Below are 20,327 nucleotides of genomic sequence, written 5' to 3'. Positions count from 1 at the left end.
AAAACAGCGATTAAAAAAAAAAAATCTCAAAACCAATCAGAGAAGACCTATTATGTATAGAGGAACAAAGAATGAAGAACACTTTTCATCAGAAACTATGCAGTCCAGAAAATAAGAGAGTGACATCTTTCAGGTACTAAAAACCAAAAGAACTCTCAACCTAGAATTCTATTCCGAGCAAAAATACTTTAAGAATGAAGATAAAATAAAGACTTTTTCAGACAAAGAAAAGCTAAGATAATTAATTATAAGCAGAATTATACTCTAAGAAACATTAAAGTTATTCAGGAACAAAAATGATACCAGATGAAAATATGGATAGATATCCAAAACATGAAGAATGGTAAAAAAGGTAAATATATGTGTACAAATCAAAGAAATATGCTATTGTTAACCTGAGATATATCAAAGTATTTAGGGCAAAAATATCAGTAACATACTGTAGCATTTATAACATATATAGAAACAAAATATATGACAACAAAAGCAAAAAAGCCTGGAGGGGGAAGGCATGGAAGTATACTGCTGCAAGATTTTTACAATATACATTAAGGGGTATAATTTTATTTGAACACAGATAAGCCAATAAAATAAAATCATTAAAAATACTCAACCTCAAAGAGGGCAGAAATAGAAAGAAATGGGAACATATATTAAGATGGCAGCTTTAAACCCAACTGTATCAACAGTTACATTAAATGGTAAATGGCATAAACATTCCAATTGAAAGAAAGAGTGTGTCAAATTGGATTAAAACAACCAAAATCAAAACAAACCAACAAAAACAAAACAAAGACCAAACTCAAACTATAGGATATTTACAAGGTATTTATTTTAAATATTAAGTCCCAGGAACATTTACAGGGAAGGAAGGAAGGGAGGGAGGGAGGGAGCAAGGGAGGGAAGGAAGAATGAAAGAATGAGAGAACTGGGACTTCCCTGGTGGCGCAGTGGTTAAGAATCCGCCTGCCAATGCAGGGGACACGGGTTCGAGCCCTGGTCCAGGAAGATCCCACATGCTGCAGAGCAACTAAGCCCGTGTATCACAAATACTGAGCCTGCGCTCCAGAGCCTGCAAGCCACAACTACTGAGCCCGCACGCCACAACTACTGAAGCCTGACCGCCTAGAGCCCGTGCTCCGCAACAAGAGAAGCCACCTCAGTGAGAAGCCCACGCACCGCAATGAAGAGTAGCCCCCGCTCGCCACAATTAGAGAAAGCTTGTGCGCAGCAACGAAGACCCAACACCGCCAAAAATAAATAAATAATAAAATTTTAATGTTAATAATAATAAAAAAAAAGACAGAGAATAAAAGACCAAAAGAAAGAGATATGCCTTGCAAACACGAATACAAATGAAAGTAGATGCTGCTCTCAAAGACTACAGAACAAGGAAGATAACCAGGGACAAGGAGAAACATTTCATTAACAACATAGTCTGTTGACAAGGCTATGGGGAACCAAGTACATTCATACACTGCTGGAGAGAATGTGAAATGGTATGACCACTACAGAGGAAACTGTAACAATATCTAGTAAAATTATATATGCATTTATTCTATGATATATCCACAAAATAAATATTTAAATGTGGAATAACTGCTAGTATATGTAAAGAGAAAAAAAGCAAGGTGGAGAAAGGCATGTATAGTGTACTTTATCATTCTTCTATCAAAGAGATCATGTGAACACACATACATATACACATACGCACTGAAACACATCTAGACCGACATGCATGAAAAGACGTCTTTTAAGTTTATCTATAGGTAAGAAGGAATAGGGTAGAGTGCTGAGGAGTACAAGCTAGACTTCTTAGAATATATCTTGCTTTTTCAGCTTGTCTTTAAAACCTGTGAATATTTCATATAATTAAGAAATAAAATTTTTTTAAAGTAACCTCAAAAAATAAAAAGAAACAAATGAACAAAAGTGTGCATCCATTTGGTGGCATAACCACACAAAGAATCATTTCAAGTAACTTTAAAACACAAGAATTTGACTGTAAATCCCTAATGTGATACACCCTGAATACAAAAGAGAACTACATAATGCAAACAAACAGCTGTTTTTAGGAATCACACTGGTGGCGCTACTACTATTCTGAGACTGTTCTGTATTTATTATGGGATAATTCAAATGAGTTATTATGTAATATCATAGTTTTATCATCCTGTATTATCTCAGCATAGGGGAAAAGATAAAAATGTAAAATTGAAGAGGCTCAATAAAAACCCAATTTGAACTGTAATAATCAATATAAACATACAATGCATTTTATCTTCCAAAAAACCTTTTTTTTTTTTTAAGCTGCATCCACAGAATTGTACTAGAAAAGTGACCCACACATTAGCAATTAGTACACACAAGATTCACATTCTGATTTCTTAATACTATTCCCGTTAAAAGGAACCAGGGCTCCTTAGAGAAATGGCTGAATCCAGGTCTGGGGCAGGACGTGTACAAGATGGGTCTGGAACATTCTGTCATACCAGGTTGCAAAGACATTACAAAGATTAGTGGAGTTATTCAAAAGGATTCAGAAGTCAATCTGAATAGCCTATAGATGGGACAATGTGAGCATCGAGTGATCACTGTAATTGACTGAAACACAAATATGAGTAAATCAGTTTATAATTATATTTTTAAAAGATGACAACAGAGGATACTAGTAAACTCCTCACTCTTTATTTTGAACTCTGTTCAATACATAAAAGAATCACCCATTACTTACAGATATGGAAAACAAACTTACGGTTACCAAAGGGGAAGTGTAGCGGGGAGGGATAAATGAGGCGCTTAGGATGAACATATACACACTACTACATATGTATAAGACAGATAACTAACAAGGACCTACTGTAGAGCACAGGGAATTCTACTCAATATTCTGTGATAACCTATATGAGAAAAGAATCTAAAAAAAAAGAATATATGTATCTGTATAACTGAATCACTTTGCTGTACACCTGAAACTAACACAACATTGTAAAGCAACTATACTCCAATAAAAAAAAAAGATTCATGATGTTTAAAATAAAATAAACTGATAAATAAAATGAAAAAAAGCATTTTAATTTTTCTTTATGTGCTTTAAAGTAATGCTTATGTTTCTGCAAGTTAATTGACTTAGAGCAAAACGAATAATATTAGGTACAGAAAAAAAGCCTGAATAAATAACTTCTGATGCTAAAAAAAGAAAAAAAGAAGAAAAAAAAAAAAGTATCAAGCACTTATCCTGCCAAAGAATAGATGAGAAGTTCCTCTTTATAAAAGTATTCAGCTAACAAGTGATAAAGGAATGACAGAGTATCATTACTGATTACTAAATATGATCAGCTGCTAACATCATAAAAGAGAAACAACCAGGTATTACATTCCTCCTAACAGAAGAGCATACCACCACCTACAAAGTGGTCCTGTGACGACAAAAAAGCTGAAGCAGAATCCAATCAGGCCTCTGGATTCAACTATCACTTTACAGAAAACACAGGAAAATGTTAAAGCATGCCAAAGGCATACAATTAGCAAAAAGCAAAAAATCAGTTTATGTGAAACTCTTCAAGATAAACAACCTGGTTTCTTCATCAAACACAAAGAGAAGAGCTAACTGGAGGGGGAACCTACAGGAGAAAAGGGACTTCAGAGACCTATCAACCAATAACAATGTAGAAACCTCACTTGGACCCCGATTCAAAAAAAAAACAAACTGTTAAAAAAAATTACTATATTTTTGAGAAAATTAATTGGATATTATTATTAGGAAATTATTATTAACTGTGTTTATGATAAAGTATTGTGATCATTTTTTTAGAGTTATCTTTTGGAGATACTGAGATGTATAGATGAAAATACAGAGTCTGGGATTTGTTTTCAAATATAAGGGGAATGCAGGGAGTGGGTAGAATTATAAATTAAACAAAGTGGTTTTTAGTTATTTATATATAAACGGGTTGGTGGATACATGGGAGTTCACTATAATATTCTACCTCTTCTTTATCTGTTTGAAAACTTCAATAATAAACTACGTAAAAAAACAATTCGAGCCTCACCAAAATGCTCTCTTTTTAGTCTGTGGTTTGTGGATTGTTTGTGAAATGAAAAATTATTATTTTCTGGTTACTTCAGTAACTGAAGTCCCCAGAGAAGACCTATCTTCTCATAAGTCAGACTTTACAATACAAACATCCATAATCTCTTTTCTTAGTAATCAAGAGAAAAATTACAGGTCACAGACAAGTAAGAAGCAACTCTGGTGGAGACTTTCAAAGATAGCATGAGAAATTTTAAGTTCATCCAATGTTCTGCATATTCATTTAAACAGAAAACAGAAATAAACCAAAACAATAAGGAAGGAAAAAAAAAGAATTTCAAGAATTCTAAAGGCAGACTGAGAAGTTAATGAATGTAAATGAAGCAACTATCTTCTGACTGCTTTTTATATTAATAAGTTTCTATTAAAGGAAATCCTTTATTCCCTCATTAAATTGATTTTTCCCCTTCAAATTCAAGGGGAAACCCCCCTGCCGCCCTGGTTGCAAACAAAACTGAAAAACACATTAAAAACATAAAGAAGGGCTTCCCTGGTGGCGCAGTGGTTAAGAATCTGCCTGCCAATGCAGGGGACATGGGTTCGAGCCCTGGTCCAGGAAGATCCCACATGCCGCGGAGCAACTAAGCCCGTGCGCCACAACTACTGAGCCTGCGCTCTAGAGCCCACGCACCACAACTCCTGAACCCGGGCGCCTAGAGCCGGTGCTCCGCAACAAGAGAAGCCACCGCAATGAGAAGCCCACACACTGCAACGAAGAGTAGCCCCCGCTCATTGCAACTAGAGAAAGCCCGCGCACAGCAACAAAGACCCAATGCAGCCAAAAATAAATAAATTAAATTAAAAAAAAAAAAAAAACATAAAGAAAAAAACTCCAAATCCTACTACCCTGAAATAATTAGTGTTAACATTTTTTAGAACTACTTCTAAAATTTCTCTGTACATACATACATATATTAAATAAATGAGAATACAAAATATACATTATTTGGAAACTTTTTTTTTTAAAGGTCACACAAGTCTTCAGTGGCTGGCTATACCACAATTAATCTAAACAATCTCCTACCAATGAGCATTTAGATGGTTTTTTTTTTTTTAAATCTTGACAACAAAACCATGAACATCCCTGTGCTAGCTCTTTATCTAGTGTCTCTGGGCTTTATATCCTATAATCTGCTCTGAGATCCTGGAGCTGTAAATCTGCAAATTACATTTCCCAGACTCCCACAAGAGCTGGTAGGTTCTTCCAACAAGAGACACAACAGCTTCTTTAAGGCCTTCTCTGCAGTAGCTGTGCCGCCCTGCAGCAAGAGCCAGGCCACCCCTACTCTGACAGTTAGTTGGCACGATGTGGACAGGCTCTTCCACCCACTGGGCGGTCCTTAACACCGCTTATTCCCAGTTGTTCCACCAGCCCTAAGGGTGCTAACTGCTTCCAGCAAATCATAATCTCTGAACTGCCAAAGCAACTTTTTGCTCTTTCAAGCTTCAAACATCTGTATTAATTAATTTATTTACGTTTAAAATACCTAGAATGGTTTCTGTTTCTGACTGGACCCTGAACCATATAACCACTACGTAGACGTATTTTCTAATTATCTCTGGGATAAATTCCTCAAAGCGAAACTACAGTATTAAACACCACACACATTTTAAGTTGATATGTATTACCACATTACCAACTCAGAAGAGCTGCATCAGTTTATATTCCAACTGAGAGCAGCACTGGCATGCTAGCTAAAACTGGTTATACAGCATGTGGGTATTGTATTTTCCTCCAGTACTCTTAGCAGGCATAAATGTCCTTTCCTAATGTGATGAAGGACTTTCTGTTTGCAAATTTCTTATTTATTCCCTATGTTAGTATTCTACTGTGAGACATGTCTGTTATTCCTTTGTTAAGAATCTTAATATATTACAAATATTAACCTTTTCTAAAGTCATATATATTGAAAATAGCTTCCCAGCATACCAGTTCTCTTTTCAATTTATTTCATGATTTTTGCTTTTGTCTAAATAGTATTCTCCCTCACTAAAATATAAGGGCAGAGACTTAACCTGTCCTTTTCATTTTAACATCCTCAAGTACCTTATACACAACGAAGGCTCTACAAATATTTTTTCAATAAATTAATTTTTAAAAATCCAATCCATCAATATTTCAATTGTGACTTGGCATCAGTGTCCCTTTCACCACAAAGTAAGAAGTTACAAAAAATGTACTGGTTACTAATACGTTTATTAATTAATTTTATATATATTTAAAATCTTAGATATATGAATAATCTTTGACTCATCTGGAATATATGTAAAAGGAAGTAAGCAGTCTACATTAATTTTTCTTTCTAAAACAGCTTGCCAATTATTTACTCAATATTCTAAGTTTTCCTAATTTCTCTGTTAAATATTATACCCTTCACTAGTATAGGGTTGTACAGGGTTGCAAATTTCTTATACACTTTACTTTTAAATCTTCTGATTTCTACTCGTATAATATTTTCTAAATGATTGTTAATGGTATATAAAGAAAGTTTTGGATTTTTACATACTTATTTTGCCCATCTTATTTTTTAGTATTTTAGTAGTTCTGCAGTTCATTCTCTTGAATTTTTCTTAGAATATAACTTTGCTTCCTCCTTTCCAACGCCTGCACCTCTTATTGTCTTATGTAATTATATTGGTTAATGCTTCCAAAACAATGTTAATTAAATCAGAGCAGAGCTAGTGTATTTTCTCATCTTGCTCCTGATTTTACTGGGAATGCTTCTAGTGTTTTACCATATGATGGTGCATACTGGTTTGAGAAGTATGAAGGCATTAAATCGTATTTTATTGGGTTTAATTATAAATAGCTGATTTTTTTTTTTATCAGAAGCCCTTTCAGCATCTGTCAAAATGATCTATTGTGTGCCCTTTCCCTTTTACTCATTTATATAATGAATTATAACATGAATATTAGGCTTTTTAGTAGTAACCCTTCTTGTATTCCTGGAATTAACCACATTTGGCCATAGTATATTCTTCCTTTACTGTAGTCAACTCTCTTTTTGATAATATTTTATGTACAATTTTTGCATCAATATTAGTAAGATTTGTCTTAGGTTTCTTTTGGAGGGATATCTTTTATCAGGTTTTAGCATTCCTGCTAGTTACCTTGGCTTTATAAGAAGTAATCTAAATGCTTTCTTTTTCCCCCTATGCTCTGAACAACTAAAAAGAATTAGAATTCCTGTGTGGTCTTTTTTTATTTATATATAGATTTGAAATACCTCCTTTAACACACACCTTTTATTGGCCCTTATTATTATTATTAGAGGGTAATTTTCTCTAATTCTTTTATAGTTATAGTCTGTTAGGTTTTCCTCTTCCCTCTACTTGACCCAATTTTATTTATTTACATCACCCTTAAAAAAAATTCAGGTTTTCAAATATCTAAGACATAGATATAGCCACATCTAAAACTTAAATAATGAAAGTAAAATGATGAGAAAAGACAAATCAGAGATGTGCAAACAAGAAGAAAACAAAAGTTTGATTTAGGGGCATAAGCTAAACTGAATGCAAAGGGAAAAAAAATCACACTACTTGGTAGACAGAGTGACCTCACAATAAAAAGGGGCTAATACATTCCTTAAGTCCTTGAATCCTAAATAATGTCCCTCATTTCCCCTTATTTAAGCACAACTTGGCTAGTTAGGAAATGCTTTAGATACATTCTTTTCGTCCATCAAAACTCTCTAGTTGTTGAATCATTAACTCTGGAAATCTTTTGTGGTTGAAAAGAAATAAGTCAGCCTCATTACCTTTCCGTTGTACATGATCTACCTTTTTTTTTTCCCCTTGATGTTTATGAAATCACTTCTGTAATCTCTGAAAATTCAGTAAATTCCATCACAATATTTTCCTAAAACATGAGCCTTTTTAATCTCCAGATTCATGCTTTCATACGTTCTAAACAAGTTTACTATTATTTTTTTTAAATGTTTTCCATTGTCCATTATTCTGTTGTCTTCTCCACAGAAACTAATCATGGCTTTTCACTATCTGCAATTCTCTTTAACTGCCTTCATTTCTTTGCCCACTATATCTACATTCTATGCAGTTTCCTCAAGTTCAACAGAACCCTTCCTGGTTACATTTTCAATATTGTTTACTCTGCTCCTTGCTGTTTATAATAAATTACTTTCTATAATACAAATATGTTCCTGCTCTTCTTTATCCTTAGTTCTGCCATTTCTCTTTTTATGTTATCTTATTTTTGTTCTTTTTTTCCAGATGTCATTTGTTGTTTAATTTTCTTGGCAGTTTAGAACAACTCTCTAAAATTCTCTTTTTTCCTAGAAAAATACAATTCTTCTGAAGTGCTAATCAGCTATCTTTTGAACGCTAAATTATCCCCATAGGATTCATGTTTGTTAATTTATTTGTATTCTGTTAATTCATCTTCGAATAAGAGAAATTCTCTCTGGCTCCACCATTTAAACAAAAATGTAGATAGTGTCTCCCTCATGACTGAACATTGGGCACTTGTTTTAAAAAATTAACATCAGAACTCCCAACTCAAACTACACTTGCTTAATTAGCTGGATAAACAGCATGGAGGAAGAAGCTGGGACTAAAGGTAGCGAGTCCTTTTTTTCTGTGTAATTTCTAAGTCTGCTTAAGCTCCTCCAATTGAGAACCAGCTCCACTTGGACTATGACCATAGCTTATGCTATAGGGGACTCAGTTTCGGCACATCTGCCTGCTTTGGGATGAGCCAGATTCCTGAGAGACTTACTGAGTCATAATGGAACCCATAATTCACCATCATTTTAGTTTAGTAGGTCAGCACATAATTTTTTCTGTTCCTGTAAAGTCGGTGAGACATTGCTTCACAATTCTACTCTAAGCCTTACCTCATCTATAAGCTTTGCTCCTCCTATTAAGCCCAGAGAAAAATGGTATGACCACAGAGTCTCTCCTTTAGCTCTACTCCAGCTGAAATTAGGTTTTCCCTATTTCTCTCAAAGCTGCCCATAGCTCAAACTCCTCCCTCTAAATGAGCAAATGAAAGAACACTTATTATACATTCCCTTAAACATCTGATTCAGGGATACATTTATCAACTGTCAATGTTCTCACACTCAATTCAGTCGAAATGGCTTATCTAGCACCAATTCTGTCCAGCTTGTGGTAGCTTCTACTTAGATACATTTTTCTTTTAAATTATTTTAGGGAATTCAAGGGAAGATAATTTAATAAACATTCATTTAACTCTACCATTTTTCCTCAACATCAACTCACCCAATTTAATAATTTAAAATATAAAATCTGCACACATATTTTATCTCCTGGAAGACGTATACTATGAATTACTTCATCGAGAACAGTGTGTACACCCAGTTGGTATTCAATATCAGCTGAATTAATTCTCCTCATGAGAGATATCCGAAATATACCCAGCATATATATCAAATAACTCTAAGTACTTCAGTTCCATATTAAAGCACAGTATGTTTTAAAATGCCCTCGTGTGTTCTAAAATGTCCACCTTTCGACCTTGCTCTCATAGTTCTCCTACAAATATATCAAACAATGTTTCTTTAAAATATAAAGGGTACTAGGAAAGACAGTCTAGAATGAAAATAAAACCTCCACTGAATAAATCAAACTAAAACTTGTTCAAAGCTCTAATTAAGAAAGGAACTGTGCCATAATGGATATGGTACCATACACACTGCAAACAAACAGGCCTATATTCAAATCTTCACTCTGCTATTTGCTAGCTATGTGACCTAGAACCATTTACCTCAAGTAAACATTAGATTCCCCATTTGGAAGATTAGGATAATTCCCACAAATCACACTGAATTGTTACAAGGTTTAAATGAGATAATACAATAAGTGGGCATTCAGTATATGGTAGAGTTATATACGGTTTATACATATAGTGTGTGTATATACACATATCTCCAAACTCTGATCTCTGATCTGGATAGGAGAGTCGCAGTTCAAAAGGGAAATTTATGTTCCAAAAGGGAAATTTATGTTCTAAGCTCCCTTAAAAATTAAGAAGCCAGGTCTAAACAATAAAGTTTCTTACCCTTGCCAAAGAGTATACTGTTACAAAATTCTTTTATGTTTCAATTATCACTTAAATAATGCTTTTGTCCTATATATCAATAGTTTCTAGAATTGATTAAGTTCATGCAAATAGAAAGTAATAACAAAGTATACCTGAGCCTCTAAAAGCTAGCTTTGTCCAAGTCTCTTTCTGAGGAAAAGAGCTGCAGGCAATTCTTCAACATGAAGAAGCACAGTACCCCAACCACAACTAACTAGACCAAAAGTAATGAGCTGGAAGTAAAACCAATCACCAGTGACTATGGCAATATCAAGACCAACTATCAGCTATGCTCTCCAGGAACAGGGAGGAGACATGCATACAGAGAAGCAAGCAGGGATTCATAAAGAATGAAGACTTATTCTTTTTGAGCTATTAAAGAATCTTGAACAATAATCAACCACTATTAGAGATCACCAGGATAACAGCACAATTTCCAATTCTTGGAAATACTAGAACACACAAACACACACACATAACACACTGCTGTTAGGATGCTTTTACCATGCTTCTCTGCTTCCCTGTGCCAAATAAAGCAATACTTCTGAAAATTTTCGAGTCAATACTCATAATCACAGAAGAAAGTAAAGAGTGCTATGGACAATCCTGTTGAAATGCCTTTGGAATTTCCCATTGGACCTTAAATTTTCATGAATTACTTATCCTATGCCATAATATGCCAAGGAACTGTTTTACTGTAAAACTGTTTTCATTAAAATCTTTAAGGGCTTCCCTGGTGGTGCAGTGGTTAAGAATCCGCCTGCCAATGCAGGGGACACGGGTTCGAGCCCTGGTCCGGGAAGATCCCACATGCCGCGGGGCAACTAAGCCCGTGCGCCACAACTACTGAGCCCACGTGCCGCAACTACTGAAGCCTGCGCGCCTAGAGCCCGTGCTCCAAAACAAGAGAAGCCACCGCTATGAGAAGCCCGTGCACGGCAACGAAGAGTAGCCCCCACTCACCACAATTAGGGAAAGCCCACGTGCAGCAATGAATACCCAATGCAGCCAAAAATAAATAAATTAAATTAAAAAAAAAAAGTATATATACAATTCAAAAAAAAAAATCTTTAAGCAAAACTGATGCTTCAGAGAGAAACACCATGCTCACCCTACATTTTCATGAATCTTCTAAAACCAATCAATGCTTTCTCCCAGGAAATGAGAATCTAAACTGAATATTTTAGACTTAAGATAACCCAGACATTATTTCCTCAAAACTTAAAAGATTCCAACTATTACATAAATCAAGAAACAGTAAGTTACTTTTCTGTCTTCCAGAATATTTATCAGAAAAATCTCAACTCACGATCTGATGTGTGGGAAATCCTCTTCAATTTTACTTCCTGTGTTTTTGAAAATCTGGAGTGCAGCTTCTGCTACTTTTTCATCATCCATTTTCAGACAAGCCAGGAGAGATTCAAATGTTTCAGCAGAATGAAACGAGATGGGATGTGTAAATGAGAGTACCTAAAAAATGATCATAAAAAATGATCTGTAATCCTTTTCACCTTTATAAATCTCAAATGTTACATATTAGAAATACTACAAATCCAAGAAAAAAGATGGTAACAGAAAATAACTGAGAATGGATGGAATTTTTATTTTTAATAAATAGTCCTGGTAAAGGTGGATAGTTATTTGGAGGAAATCAAATTAGGCCCTCCCCTACAATACACAATTTCAAAATAAATTTTAGCTGTGTTGTTTCAAATTTAAAAATCACAAACAATAAAAACCCCTCTGAACATGACAGGACTTTTAAGCTTAAAATAAATAATTAAACTCAAACGTAGAATGTAAAAACAAGCAAGTAGTAGAAAAACGTATTATGCATAATGCCATATTTGTAAGACTGAGAAACAAGCAAAACAAGTGATGTTATTTAGAGATATACACATAGACATAAATGGAAAATCTATACTGAATAGTTAAGAGAATAACAAACTCCAAATTCAGGACAATCAGACCTGGGAGATGTGGGGTAAAAAGCCACTCAGTGAACTTCAACAGTATTAATATTCTATTTAATTTGAGTTATCATTCCTTTTACTTTCTATTAGTATTCATTTTATTACTATACTTTATAACTTACATATAACAGAATACATTTTATTTTTTTATATATCAAATATGTCCTATAAAAAAGCCAAGGAAATTAAAAGCTCACTTAAGTCAGTTAAAAAAACAAAAGATTGAGATGTCAGTAGAAAATGAACACAGGATAAAAGTAATGAATTCACCACAGAGAAGACACTAATGATCAACATATGAAAGGTGGATCTAACTAGCAATAATTATACAAATTAAAACATTATTTTTCGCTTATCAGATTAGTAAAACTCTTAAAGTTTTATACTATTCCAAATTTGTGAAGATAGGAGATAGGCACCTTCATACACTGTTTACTGAATTATATGTACTGTATGAATACGATTTCTCTGTAAAGGAATTTGAATACACATATATCCAAGAATTTTGAAAGTGGTCATTCTCTTTGACCCAGTAATGTCCTTCTAGTATTTAAAAAAAAAAAAAAAAAGAAAGACAGACATTAGCAGGAGATCTTAGATATATTTACCTTAGCAGTAATAAAATTAGAAAAATCTAAATATCCAACAATATGAAAATAGTTGGGAACACTATGATATCCCCAAAATGAACTAATCACCATTTCAAAAAATAATGTTTATTATTATTTTTAGTATGAGCCAGACACTCTGCTAAGACATTAAGTACGTGATTTAATTTAGTCTCTGTGAGAGAAGTACTGTTACTAACTCCATTATAGATGAGGAAACAGAGGCAATTAACTTAAAGCATACATCTAAAATCAGATCTGTTTTTTGACACTCTTAAAAATACTGTCTTAAAAAACATTGAGAAAAATGCTTATAATTTATTATGGGAAAACAGTCAAGATACGAAATTGTATTTTCAGTCTGATCTCAACTATATAAAAGTGTACATTTTTCTAAAGATTAAAAGGAAACAAAAGATATTTATAAATGATAGGCTTCTCAATGTTTTCTTCTTTATTATTTTATATTTTCAATGTTATCAACAATTAACTGATATTTTTGTAATCAGTAAAAGGTAGTAGTACATTTTAGCTAACAAAATAACACACAAAACGGACTTTAAAATTTTGATTCTTCCTGTGGTAGGGGTAAGCAAGTTCTTTGTTCACTAATGAAAGCTTCAAATTATAATCCTTAATATAATTAATACTAGGTTATATTATACAATTTAAACCTGAGAATACTTAGCTTACATGTTGGAATAAACATGCAATTTCAAAATTACCTAAAAATGATTAAGAAAATTTTACTTCAGGTTCTATAAACCTAAAGAAGCAAATCTCAAGTCTAAAAAATCCAAACTATACATGTTTAACAATTGTCTAATTAGGCACTTAATTTCTTTCACCTTAAGCATATTTACCTTAAGCAGTTCAAGACCTGCCCTGATGGCTTGATCAGTCGGAACACCCTCATCTTCATCATCTGCTGTTCCATCTATTGATTTGTTCACTTGCTTTATAAGAGCACTAAAGTATGAAAAAATAATTTTTTTTCATTTTTTTTAAACTCTTCTATTAGCAATGTCTAAGAAAAATAATCCTGAACATTTTCTACACAGACCACAACTAAACTACATAAAATTTGATACAGCTGTTGCCCAACCATTATGGCAAAACAGAGAGCTATAGTAAATATAGCTTCTTTTGGAAACGATATTTTCCTTTGTCCATTCAAATGAGGTCAAAATGTTATCTGATTTGCTGTTTATTAATGCTATATTTTTATTCTTGTATTTTCCGTGTAAAGTTTATGTATCATGTGAATGATAATAGATGTTTTCTAACTATCTAAAGTTCATTATTACTCCAGTCAGTAGAAAACGTATACTGAAATAAAGGATAAATGGCAACATTAAGCACTTTCAAACCATCTAGCAAATATTACTGTGTCTGGCACTGTTATAAAAGCCAGAAAGGCCTCCTCCTGAAAGGTGTAAAAATGCCACATAACAGACATACAATAAATCCTCACTAGAACATTCAGAATAGATCAAAAAGGAAACATGTTTTGAAATTTTCTTCTAAAAACAAGCTTATGTGATTTTAAAATAATCATTTGTAATGCACTATTATTGAAAATAATCATTCGCTCTGACAGGTATTTGTTCTTTTTAACAAAAAAAACAAGTAACAAACAGCAGGTTAGAGACATAATAATATCAAAATATAAGAAAATTCAATTATTCAATGTTCCTTAAAATGTTTAGTAGATCTACATTTCTACAAAAATATTATGTACTCAAATCTAAGGTCAAGCTACAAGTCAAATATACCTGTCTTCCTCGCAGCATCCTCTTAAATTTATCATTCCCTTAACGATTAGTATCTTTGAGGATGTTTTGTCCTTTTCTGCCCATTTTCCCTGATTAACTGATTCTCATAGCTCCAACTACCCCAAATAAAAATCTTCAGCCTGAATCCTCTTCCCATATTTTGATTAGTCCCAAGGTGTTTTTTTTTACCTAGATGTACCACAGGAATGAAAAATACCATATATCCAAAATTAAATTCATTATTTTCTTCCATGAGTAAGAGCATGAAGCTCTCAGTCTAGTGAGGGAAGGCCAAAGGCCAAAAATAAGCAAACAAATACATTAAAATCAGGGAACAATAAGGACTAGAAAGAAGGCTAAGACAAGAAGACAAGACCCTTGGTTAGCCAGGGCAGTCAGGAAAGGCATTCCTGAAGAGGTACAATTGAGCTAGTAACCAAAGAACAAGAGTCAGTGATATAAAAAAATCTATGAGAAAAAACATCAACCTGGAAAACCAAAGAGAATCAACTGAAAAACTATTACAAAATACTAAGAGTTCAGTGAGGTGACACCAATAAAACACTAAAATTCGACTGTGCTGTTCTGTATTAGCCAAAGCCACCTAAAAAATACAGGCGGGTGAGGGGTAGAAGAAATCTATTTATAATGACAAGTCAAAATATACAAATAAATAAAATTTGAAAAAAAATGCTCCCTATTAAAAAAAAAAAAAAAAAAAAAAGAATCCACCTGCCAATGCAGGGGACACGGGTTCGTGCCCTGGTCCAGGAAGATCCCACATGCTGCAGAGCAACTAAGCCCGTGTGCCACAACTACTGAGCCTGTGCTCTAGAGCCTGCGAGCCACAACTACTGAGCCCTCGTGCCGCAAGTACTGAAGCCTGCGCGCCTACAGCCTGTGCTCCACAACAAGAGAAGCCACCGCAATGAGAAGCGCGTGCACGGCAACAAAGAGTAGTCCCCGCTCACCACAACTAGAGAAAGCCCACGCGCAGCAACGAAGACCCAACACAGCCAATAAATAAATAAATGAATGAATAAACTTATTTTAAAAAGTTTTAAATGCACAGAATCTGTACATAACTTCTGAAATTATATTAAGGGAGCATAAAGATTTGAAAAAATCAAGACAAGCATGGAAACACAGTATTACACAAATGGTGTTTTTCACTACATCTCAGAGGAACACAACTTGGTGTGGGACAAGATTCAACAGACACATTCTATAGCTCATCTGGAAAAATTAATTAATGTTTGGGAACATCTAGTATATTTTAGGGGAGGAGGGATGAAAGAACTTTCTCAATGAGATAAAAATGTATCATAAAAGCCTCAAAACACAAAGAAACCAAGGCGAAAATCCAGTAAGACCCCAAATATAAGAATTTATGCTGTAATGAGGGAACATCTCAAATCAAATGGGAAGGTATCAATTTTTCCATAAATGGAGTTGATACAACTAGCTATCAGGATTTTAAAAAAGAATGGATCTCTATCTCCACCTTGCATCGAAATGAATTCCAGACCAATTAAAGACTAAATGTAAAAAACATAACCACTTGATATTTTACCAAAGGCGAAAGAAATCATAAAGGAAACAAATAATAGATTATATAATTTAATATTTATTAATGTCAAGCACAAATTTAAAAGGCAATCAAACTGTGTTACTAGCCTTACTTTATAAAGCATTCATATAATCAATAAGAAAAAGACAATTCCTCTAAGCCACTCACAGAAAAATAAAAAGAAACACAATTAGCCAAGAAACACATAGGGAAAAAATGTTCAACCTTATTCACAATTTTTTGTTTTTTTTTTAAATAGTACCATCATTCACCTATAAAAAGGCAAAGACTGAAAAGGTTAAGTCACTATCAGGAAGAGTTAGGTGAATTGGACACTCATTGACTACTGGTGGGGAACAAGAGTGGAATCTTTCTGCAGCGTGGTGGCTAAAGCAAGAGGGCGCTGGAGCCAGACTTCCTCAGTTTAAATGCCGCTAGCTATTTCCCAGCAGTGGGAAAGTTACTCAAACATCTGTGTAGCTCACTGTTCCTTACCTGTAAAATGGGAATAAAAATATTTCTTGCCTTATAAAGTTATGAAGTGAGTTAAAACATGTAAAACACAGAGAATCAGCCCAGGCGTGTTATAAGCACTAATGGCTACTACCTGTTACTATTATTTATGTTTGAACATTTCTTCTGTAACACCATGACCTACTAACTGCTAAAGTCAAAGACCTGTTTTGGTCCTCAGTCTTTCTGTTCATCACACATATTACTGCTGGAAACTTTTTCTATCTTAAGTTTCAAAATACTGCAATAACCTGGTTTTCTTACCTTTCTGTAATTTTTCTACTGTTAAAAAAAATTCCAAGGTTCTGTCCATGATCTTTTGATCTTTTTAACTTTTTTCTACATAATCTTGCTCAGGGAACTATCTATTCTCACAGTTTCACTTTAAATTCAATTTGCCTTGATTAAAAAAAATTGCGTCTAAATAACCAGCACATCTTTTCTTACCAGCTCCTTTCATTCTTTTCATGGTAATACTATTCATCATCTGGACTTGACCCCGTATACTTGTGACTCCTCCCTTTTATTCCTCATTTCCAGTAAGATGACCCATTTTTTACATTGTTCTTTCAAAACCTTCCTCAAATATGTTCTTTCCCTTCCATCCCACTACCACCATCCACAGACAATTATAACATCTTAGCAGTCTATCTCTTTGACTTTCCTCCTCCTATCCATCATCAATCATTCCTGGTTCTCAAAAGAGCAAAGAACAAAGTAAAAGCTCTAAAGTTAGATCTTAAAGGCTTTCCACAATCTGATCCCAAATGCTTTTTTAGAATCACCTCATAACACTTTCACACTTCACCATATTGTACTTTAAATAGATGGCAATCATTTTCTAAATATCCTTGTTCTTTCTTATCCCGGTTAGCTTGGCTTATATTAATCTCAATACCTAGAATACTCCTCCCATTTCTGTAGAAATACAATCTTACCCCATTCTTCCTCTTAGGTCAAATACTACCCCCTATGAGAAATCTTCTTTCAGTCCTCTGAACACTATCTGCACCAATTTTATAGAACTATAATATAATTTCCTGATTAAAACTCTTTATTCCCTTACTCAACAGAAGGTTGATGAAAAGCAGAAAATATGCTTTGCCAATACCTAACTAGCATTACTTCAAATATATTGTAGAAGGCATGGGATTATTTATTTAATTAATGAATTTCAGTCTGATTCAGATTCTTCCTTGTACTAATATAGAAGGTTCTGGTTTTTTGTTTTGTTTCCTTTTGTTTTTCAAACTGAAGAACCCTTTCTTCAAATGAAAAATGATGCAAGAGGAGTCCAAAGTGACAAATGGGCATCCAAAGTAGGGTCTGTCTCCCTACTCTATGGAGGGTCACAAGTGAAAAGCTACACCCTATGCCCTCCTCAAAAAAAAAAAAAAAAAAAACCCCAAAGGGGCTTTACTGAGTACAGAGTGTACCATTAGTATATTTATTTTAGATTCCAATATACCTCTGAAAGGTACTACTGATCACTAATAAATCAGTATGCTATATATATATTTTATAAGTACTTTCTTTTTTCAACCAGTTGAAAGATTTTAGGAAAAGTTATTAAAAAAAAAAAAAAAAGAAAAGGAGACTTCGCTGGCGGTCCAGTGGTTAAGACTCTGTACTCCCAATGCAAGGGGCACAGGTTCGATCCCTGGACAGGGAACTAAGATCCCGCATGCCACATGGTGCAGCCAAAAATAATTAATTAATTAAAATAAAATAAAATAAAATAAAAACTAAAAAGAAATAAATAAATAGAAAAGAAAAGAGCTCTTCCCACATTTTACAAAACCAAGTACAGATATAAAAAGAAAGTATTTTCCAAGATATCACAGTCAGGTGATAAAGTTTCAAACCTGAAACTTTAAATGAAGGTTGTTTTAAAAATAACATTTTCAGTTCTCAGATATCTGTGAAAATGCATCATATGTTGTTTTACAACATATTCACTTAGTTTTCTTTTCCTGAGAACAGAACTGCAATTTGTTTCTATTAGTTAACCTATGCAAGCTAACTAACTAGTATACTAGTAAGAGACAAAAACTAGGCTTGGATTGACAAATTCTCATCCAAATTGAAAGAGTACCAAATTAAAATAAATAACAAGAAAAACTAAATATATACATATATATATACAGAGGAGTGTATGTATATATACAAACATATACATATATATGAATAGATCTATTTACAGATATCTACAGATTAGGGTATAGCCATTACGTATATACATAAACCTATACTATGAGTGCCTTACTCAATAATGAGCGCAGGTACCCAATAATGATTGACTACTAAAGCATGAATGAATTAATAGTGATGAAAATTCAATATTTTAATATACAAATACCTGATAGATTCAGTATCTATGTGCACAGGTGCTATCCTCTCCAAGAGAAACTTGATCATTTCCAGAAAAGGATTTGTAGGCTGTTTGGGGTTGCCCAACTTCTTAGTTATTTCACGCTGTAATGTAGATTTTTAAAATATTAAAAAAGTATTTTTAAATAATTCATTACATTAAAATGTTAAGAACCTATAATAATTAAAACCATGTAGTATTGGTGCCGGAATAAACAAATCAATAGGAATAGACTAAGAATTTAGCATAGGAGAAAGGTAATATTTCAAGTAAGTAGGAAAAAGATAGATTATTCTATATATTGTTATATTGAAATACCTGAACAGACATTTAGAATAAAAGCAGAGTTATATCCCTATCTCACAACTTATACCAAAAATATTCCAAAACGAAAACAAATACGAACAAATAAAACCAAGGGTCAGTGGATACACAAACTTCAACAAGCAAAATTATTAGGGGAGCTCATTAAAACTACAGATTCCTGGCTCTCATTGTGAAGATTCTCATTTAGTCAACCTGGCGTAGAGCCAAGAATCATCTTTTTTAAAAAAGAATTTAGGACGATACATGGGCAACAGATTTAAGAAATACTGACATCAGGGACTTCCCTGGTGGCGCAGTGGTTAAGACTTCGTGCTCCCAATGCAGGGGGCCCGGGTTCAACCTCTGGTCAGGGAACTAGATCCTACATGCATGCCGCAACTAAAAGTTCGCATGCCACATCGAAGGAGCCCTCAAGCCGCAACTAAGGAGCCCGCGTGCCACAACTAAGACTGAGCGCAACGTAAATAAATATTAAAAAAAAAAAAATACTGACATCACTAAACATTTTCATTGACCTGCAATAGAATGGGATTTCATAAGCAGGACTCCAAAAGCAAAAACCTTGAGGAGACTGCTGATAGACTTAGCGAGATAACAAAACTATAGTATGTAAAGGACATCATAAACAAAATGAAAAGGGAAAACTACAACAGATAGAAAACGATATCTGCAGCTTAATTAACATACAGTGCCATGACATACTAACAAATCAGCGAGATAAAGACAAGTATTCCAGAAAAATAGGCAAAGACTAAAAAACACACAATTTACAAAAGAAATAAGAATAGCTAATACACTGAAGGAGAAAAAATGGTCAGATGACTAGCAACCAATTTTACAAATCCTATCAAAATAATGATGTTTTTGTTTGAGTTTTGCTTGTTCCCAACAGTGATAACTGGTCAATAATGAATTTATCCTAAAGAAATGAAATCAAGACTGTGTAAAATTACTTAGCTATAAAGATTAAGTATTCTTTACATTAATCAAAAACTGGGAAAAAATTTAAATGTGTAACACAAGTGGGCCGTTC

The 20,327-nt window shown here is 33.7% G+C and overlaps 1 protein-coding gene across 6 annotated transcripts in view; it reads right to left on the bottom strand.

Moving 5' to 3' along the window:
• The window catches only part of PDS5B (PDS5 cohesin associated factor B), a 197,071-nt gene that overhangs the window by 56,433 nt on the left and 120,311 nt on the right, over nt 1-20,327 (bottom strand). For all 6 annotated transcript variants that reach the window (XM_036831559.1, XM_036831560.1, XM_036831563.1 and 3 more), the window contains exons 17-19: nt 18,956-19,071; nt 13,602-13,707; nt 11,467-11,627 (exon numbers count right to left, since the gene is read on the bottom strand). In XM_036831559.1, coding sequence (XP_036687454.1) covers nt 11,467-11,627; nt 13,602-13,707; nt 18,956-19,071 — 383 coding nt within the window. The remainder of the gene's footprint in view (nt 1-11,466; nt 11,628-13,601; nt 13,708-18,955; nt 19,072-20,327) is intronic.

Source organism: Balaenoptera musculus, chromosome 18 (assembly GCF_009873245.2).
Source record: "Balaenoptera musculus isolate JJ_BM4_2016_0621 chromosome 18, mBalMus1.pri.v3, whole genome shotgun sequence".
Lineage (NCBI taxonomy): Eukaryota > Metazoa > Chordata > Mammalia > Artiodactyla > Balaenopteridae > Balaenoptera > Balaenoptera musculus.
Note: the sequence above shows the minus strand (reverse complement) of the source record. Positions and strands in the feature narration are given on the sequence as shown.